Below are 7,211 nucleotides of genomic sequence, written 5' to 3'. Positions count from 1 at the left end.
GCTAGTCTGAAGATGCAATATAAGGTACAAACATAAGGTGGTAGCTTCAAAACTAGCATTTATATCGAATGGCTATAGGTTTAATAGAAGGAAAATTTAAACAAAATAACACTTGCTACTATGTATCCTCTCTTTACAATTTTGAGCAGATTTTCTTAACAAGGTTGGATTTGATCCATGGCTTGGCCACCAACTATTGGAGCTCTTAGATTGAATTCTATTTTTTTTTATTTTTTTTCCTAATGGCTTCTTTTAATTCCATCAAAAGTTGATGATTGAGGTACTTGCATTGTGTACAAGAACCTTGGCAAGATGTTTACGTGCGGCAGCTGCACAAGTTTGTAACTAGGGCGACATTGCAATCAAAGTGCACATATGTGCAAGGCTTTTTGAGAAGATAGACCAAAAGGTAATAATCAATGGAATTATTGTATCTGATTCAATAAGTCAACATCATGCCTTTGTGATTGCTATTGATTTATTCTAAACCCAATATCTATATTACCATGTGCAAGGTTCTCATCCTTCTACATAGACTAGCTAGTATACAAGTGGCTCTAAAAGTTGGCAGCAATTAAGGATTTGTAAAAATCTAAGCATTGCCATGCACGGCATTAGCAGAACAATGTCCAATCCTTTGCTAGTAGAGATTAAATTACTATACTAAATTATATCTTATATTGAATATTCAATAAATTAGATTATTTAAAAATAAGCACAAAGAAATTCACAATTTTTGAAATCTAAATTAAGAAAATAACATCTTATAAATTATATGTTTATCTTTTTTTAAAATATGTATTTTTAACATATAAAAAAATGGTTAAATATACATGTGTGAATATACATACACATTTGCATTATTGATTTAAAACATATACTAAGATGTTTTTAAAAAGAAAATATTCATGGAATCTTACTATGAATGTTAAATATTATAGATTCAATTGCAACAAATCATTTTCTGAAAATTTATCCAAAAACTATTATATTAAATACAGGAGTCGAATATACACTCCTTATTGAGGTATGCATTGATATTATCAAGAGTAAAAACTAAATACCTGTGATGCAGTGGGTGAGCAAAACAATGTGCAGTTTGCATCAAAACTTATCATGCTCATTGTAACAGCACAAGAATTAAAACAAGTGCTCTATTTCAGCGAGAAATCAAGAAAAGCACCATCATGTATAATCGAACAAGTGAACATAACATCCATGGTTCAACAAAGACGTGCGCTATTTGATTGACTAGGTTGAAACTACACAGAAATTCAAACAGCGCTACAGAGAATTTGTGACCGCGGTTTCACTCAACTGCCCCAGATATAATTTTCATGTTATATGTGCACAAGAACATGTAAAACTCCAATTTTCTGGATCTGAATTCTGTACAGTATCGAAGCCGGTTGTCAGTTACTGTCACATGAAGCAAACATATCAAAGAAAAGAAAGAAAGAAAGAAAAGACCTAAAAAAAGCAACCTAAAAATATGGAAGAAGGGAGAAAGCAAGAAAGAAAAAGAAAAAGAAAAGAACGAAAATCCCTACTTGTTTCTAGTCATACTATGTTTACAGTCTGTTATGTACTCAGTGTTACTGTCTGCTTTCTATTCTATATGTTGAGACAAGTCATGAATCTTTTTCGGCACCTAGAATTGCCATCTACTCATCAGCAAATCTGAAGTGCCTTAGTGTGTCAAACGTCATGAAAGTCTGATGAGCTGAAGTCTTTCGTCATGCAATAACAGCTTCCTGTCTTTTCGAAACACCAGTAAGAGTATTTCTCGCAAAATTTAAGCTCTTCTTCATCACTTCGCAGATTGCCCACGCGAAGAGTATCCATCCTGTCAAAGACAATGATTATTTGTTAATTGGGATTCCAAAGTAGAAACCTTTCTATAGTTGGCAGGGGATAAGACATGAAGCATTGTGAATTTAAGATGCACTCAGATGTGTGCCTTCATCTCGGTTTAAATTCCTGTCATAGTCTTAAAATGACAGCTTGTGCAGCATGCAATACCCATAGAACTTCGATAAAGCAATTCTGGCACAGCTAATCTAGCTCCAACGAAGTAATTTCACTTATGTAATATCACTGAACAAGAAGCAAACCTGTAAAAAAGAGCACCGTGCATGAAGTAACAACTACAGCGCTTCCTATGGCAAAAGCCGTTGCAGCTAGTGCTCCAATGTAGATGACTGTGAGTGATGTACAGAACATTGCCAGGAATGCACCGACCGCTGATAGGGACATAAGGAACCCGATGATCACCGCGTTAACCGTTGCCACCAGAACAACCATCAAAAGTGCCGTTAAGCCAGTCAATGCTGTGACAGATATCAGTCCTACCTGAGATAAAATGCAGATATATTAGAAGTTCAGACCTAGAAGTGCATGGTAACACATGATGGGTCAGAAATAATTTACTTCTGTGCAACATGAAATAAACAGAATACGTGTAATACTCGAGAGCAATAACAATACTCTAGCAGGAATAAAAGCATATTAGAGTGCTAAACCGCACTGAGAAACAAAATATTTCTACTTAATTAAGTGAGAATGACACAGAAGTAGATATAATCCGCATTTTTTGGATGACCGATTAGCATAATTAAGGTGTAGACTGGGTTGGCTCAAAGATTGGTGTTAAGCAGTTAGGAGCCAGTAATTTGAGACTCTTCCTGGTTAACACAAGGTGAAACTTGCCACAAGAATCATAACGAAAGAAAAATCCGCAAAGGAACTGAACATAATCAATAATCGTAGTTATCTACGATCGCCGTAAGACTACCACGTTTCTGTGCATTGAACATATGAGGTGCTACAAGGTTCCAAACCGCAATGATCATATCACATGAAACAGGAAAATTCTCGCTCATCACTAAAAACTACTCCGGGAGCAGGCACTTCCTCAATCACGAGAAACGACATCTCAATGACTACGGAAACAAAAACGGATGACCTTACAATTCGAAAACTCACAAAAAACGTGGCAGCAAAAAAAGAAAAAGATAAACAGGAAGGTAACATCACGATACACGTACCGACACAACGAGCAGTGTTCTCCAAAATCCACCCTGATGCATCCACTGCAAGACATCCGCACCGACCCGATGCACGGCCTGTTGCAAGCGCGGGGCGTGCGATGTCACCGCCCCCTCCAATCGCTCTGTGAGCGGCTGCTTCCCGCGGCATCCAATTGCGCCCGCAATATCCACCACCATGTCTCCCAGCACCATCGCCAGCTTCTCCGCATTCCGAACCGTCGACTTCATCGTGCCCACTCCCTCATCGAGATTCCGCTCCACCAACACCAGCGCACCCCTCTCCTCACCATTCTCCCCTCCCATTCCCATGCCGCAGCTCCTTTTCCCCCCCTCTCCGCTTCGTCACCAGCACTCCCTCATTCAAACCCTAATCAGGCAATCAACTCCCAAAACTTGCAAAAACAACACACACACACACACACACAAAACGCAACCAAGCAACCACCATGCACACTGAAACGGTGCCTGGGCTTGCATTTGGTAACCAATGAGCAAAATTCTCAAAGGAAGTAATATACAGAACTCAGGTAATTAAGCGATTAATCACGACATGGGCTGCACGCAGAAGCACCAGACGGAATCGAGGACGAGGACGATGACCATGCGAGAGGCATGGGAAGGGAAAACAGAGCTTGAGCGCATGCAAAGCACGGCATCGGAGTGGGTTTGCCTCCTCATTGGCTAAACTCCTCTGTTTTCACACGTGGCTGGGGCTCTATTCTATCTGCTGGCGTGTGCGTGCTGACTGGTCGGGGTCGGTGATGGGCTTGGCTCCCCTTCCCCTCCCCCCGGTTGTAAGTTACTTACTATTCTCTCACGTGGCAAGGATTGTTTTGAGAGTAGTTAGTTGTTTGCTTTTCCTCTTGCAAGAATTCCTCCGTTTTATAAGGTAAGCAACGTCTGAGAGCCTTTTTTTTTTTTTTTTTTTTTTTTTTGTTCTGTATACATATTATTTTTTAATAAAAAAATTATGGTTTTTCATGTGGATTTCAAACTTTAATTATACACTAGCATATGATGTTTTTGCTTTGGGAGTAATATGTTCAAGCAAGTGATTATGTGTGGGAGAATATGATGTAACGATTAATGACAATGCAAACATTGTGGTAAGCATCACACAAACATGTTTCATTCATATCATAAAAATAATAATAATAATAATACAAAAGTTATAAAAAATACATAAATATATAATAAAATAATAATAAATAAATAAATAATAAAATTATTTATGGAAATGAAGAATAACTAATCTTTTGTATTTGGAAAATCTAAAAAACATCAATTTCCAATGCATGTACATGAATCCTATGGTTTTCATTTGTGATATAATTTACAAATTTTTATGAATAAAAAGTAAAGTTTAACTAATTCAAGATAAGTATTTATTGGTTTTTTTAACACAAGTTTATTCTAAAAGCAATCATTTAAAAACTCTATTATCATTATTAATAATTTTAAGCACTTTAAAGTTTAATTATTTTTTGGTAATTATGCAAAGTTTATTTATTTGTTCCTTAGGTCTTATTCCATTCCAAAAATAATTATTGGTGATTTGATATTTTAGACTTCAAAAAAAACATACCTACATGTTTTGTTTTATTTTTATATTCATAATCACATATTTATGATTTAATTTTTAATTATATAATAATATATTAGATAAAAAATTTAGACAAACATTGTATTGTATAGTGATGGAACAAAATAATAATAATAATAATAATCATGAATAGCTTTAATAAAATTTTCAATGTATGCTTTAAAATTGGTTTTTCTAGTTTGAAATGATTAATCAAAACTGAAATATTTGGTCATAATAAAATTGGTTTTTCTAGTATATGCTTTAAAATTGGTGTACTTAGAATTGACAGTTGATTTGACCAAGAGAGCTGCAGCTGCTGGCCCTACCTTCTGCTCACTTAGAGGAATTGTCCCACTACTTTGTCCCGCATGGCAATTTGTGTCAATACTTGTTCATGCACAATGCATCGAACAGCATTGTACATCTGATCGAACTCCAAACGAAATTGCTCTTAAAACCAGCACAGCCATCAATCCTTTGTTCTCTCTCAGATCAGAAAACTCCCAATCTCCAGATCGGACGTGACAAACCTGGAGAGCGATAAAATGGCTACGCAGCGCCACTAATCCTTTACTGTGCAACTTAGTCATTGCCAAAAAACAACACAAAAAAACACAAGAGGTTGGTCGAAACAGTTTCTTTGAACTCTACTACTAAAGGATCGCTTTAGTTGGATGATCTGATCTGATCTTCAGTCTTTGGAAATCCCTCATTGTCAAATACTCCAGAACTTCCTACTGCGACACTAATATCATCTAGTCGTAACTGGTTTGGAGGGAAGGGTCTTCATTACATCCATAGGGTGGTAGTTGAGCTCTTTGAAGTCAGCTAGAAAATCAGAAAAAGCACTTCGGCGTCTGAGAATCGTCCAGCACTGTCTCCAGCACGGATTCGACCGAAAGCTGGTCGCCAAGATTGATTTTTATTAAGCCAAAAGCAGTAAAAGTGTCGTTGTTGGGGTCTTGACTACCATTGTCTAGGAATTTACAAGTCCCCAATGACCAAGCTCTTGCTCCATTTGTTGCACGTGTATCATTGAGTAAGTGCTCTTTGTGCTGCAATGTATTGTAGGCACATGTACCTCATCATGAGGTATTGTGTATAATCCAAGCAAGTTGTGAGAGTGCAGGAGTTCACAACTGTTGTAGAAAAGACCCACCATGTTGTGTACTTGAAGAAATAACACAAGACCCTTGATTGAGAATGTTCATGAGTTCATACTCTTTTCACTTCACTCGTACTTGTTGCTTATATATTTGGAATCCTGATTTGGAGTACTGCCATGGTTATCTGGCAGCCTCCCACTAGGACTCATTGGCCTCGTATTATTCTTTATTTTCAGTTGTTAATGACTGATGTTGAGTTGATTACAGTTTGATATATTTTAGCTCGCCTTATATAACACGTGCAAATCAATACATAAAATAAAATAGTTCTATTTTGGATTACTTTTGAATTTTATAGTGATTTAACCACTACTGTAATAAATGAACTAATGAATCAACTATTTTGATTTTATAAATGGTTTGTAATTTTAAAATATCAAGAAATATATTTGATTCTTTAATGGAACTATATATATACATACATTCTAATTATAAGTGTTGTTAAATATTCTAAACTTGTCAAATAATTTATAATCCAACTTAGTATTGGTACAAATCTTGCTAATATATTGATAGTTAAAATAGTGATATTAATTTTATTTTGGTTAGTACATTCATATAATTAAAATTAAATAACTATGAATATCAATTTTAGAAAAATTATTTAAAATTTTAACTTATACGATCAAACTTAATGGCTATGCTAATCTTAGATATCTTTTCTTATTGCTTAATAACATTTTGTAAAATAACTATGTGGCTAATTTTTTTTGTTTGTCATATTAAATTTATTTTATTTATTGCAATAAATATTTAAAATATTTTTAAAAGTATAAATCAAATTTTGTATTTAAATTTTTTATTATTATAATATATAAAATATTTCAATTTTTTATCTAATAAATGTTACTATAAATAAATAAGTAATTTTAAAAAATAAAATCTAAAAACCAAGTTAAAATTCTAATTTAGAAATAATAATGATTTTATTAAAAATAAATTATTAATTTGTTTAAAATTAATTATCTAAATTTAATTTAAAAAATGAATATATAATATTTTCTTTTTTTAGTAATAAATTAAATAAAATATGCTAGATTTTATTATTATTTTTAAGCAATTTCTTATTTTAAATTTTTAATCAATATCTATTCAAAAAATAATTGTAATATTTAGTATATTATATTATGAGTTATGAATATTACAATTTATAATACATTAAATTTTAAACTTTTCAATAATCAAGCAAGATAAAAATTTACTCAAATAAAAATAATAAAGATATTAAAATATTAAAATTTATTTTATTATTTTACAAAAACATGTATATGTATATGTATGTAGAATTGAATCTTTTTCAACCTACAATAACTACATGATATATCAAAGTAATAAGATGTTACGGATGTAATCAATACTTATAATTACCTAGATAAGAAGAGCTAGGTAGAAATAAATTATAGAAGATAA

The 7,211-nt window shown here is 33.4% G+C and overlaps 1 protein-coding gene across 1 annotated transcript; it reads right to left on the bottom strand.

Annotated features, from left to right (window-relative positions):
- Positions 1 to 1,307: 1,307 nt before the first annotated feature.
- Positions 1,308 to 3,682, bottom strand: LOC112277616 (uncharacterized). Its single transcript, XM_024510160.3, has 3 exons — positions 3,048 to 3,682; positions 2,115 to 2,352; positions 1,308 to 1,846 (listed from the first exon to the last, which is right to left on the bottom strand). The coding sequence occupies exons 1-3, from the start codon at positions 3,357 to 3,359 to the stop codon at positions 1,737 to 1,739; spliced, it is 660 nt and encodes a 219-aa protein (XP_024365928.1). The 5' UTR covers positions 3,360 to 3,682; the 3' UTR covers positions 1,308 to 1,736.
- Between the last annotated feature and the right edge of the window lie 3,529 nt (positions 3,683 to 7,211).

Source organism: Physcomitrium patens, chromosome 25 (genome assembly GCF_059467195.1).
Source record: "Physcomitrium patens ecotype Gransden chromosome 25, ASM5946719v1, whole genome shotgun sequence".
Lineage (NCBI taxonomy): Eukaryota > Viridiplantae > Streptophyta > Bryopsida > Funariales > Funariaceae > Physcomitrium > Physcomitrium patens.
The sequence above is the reverse complement of the archived record's forward strand: the minus strand, read 5'-3'. Positions and strand labels throughout refer to the sequence as shown.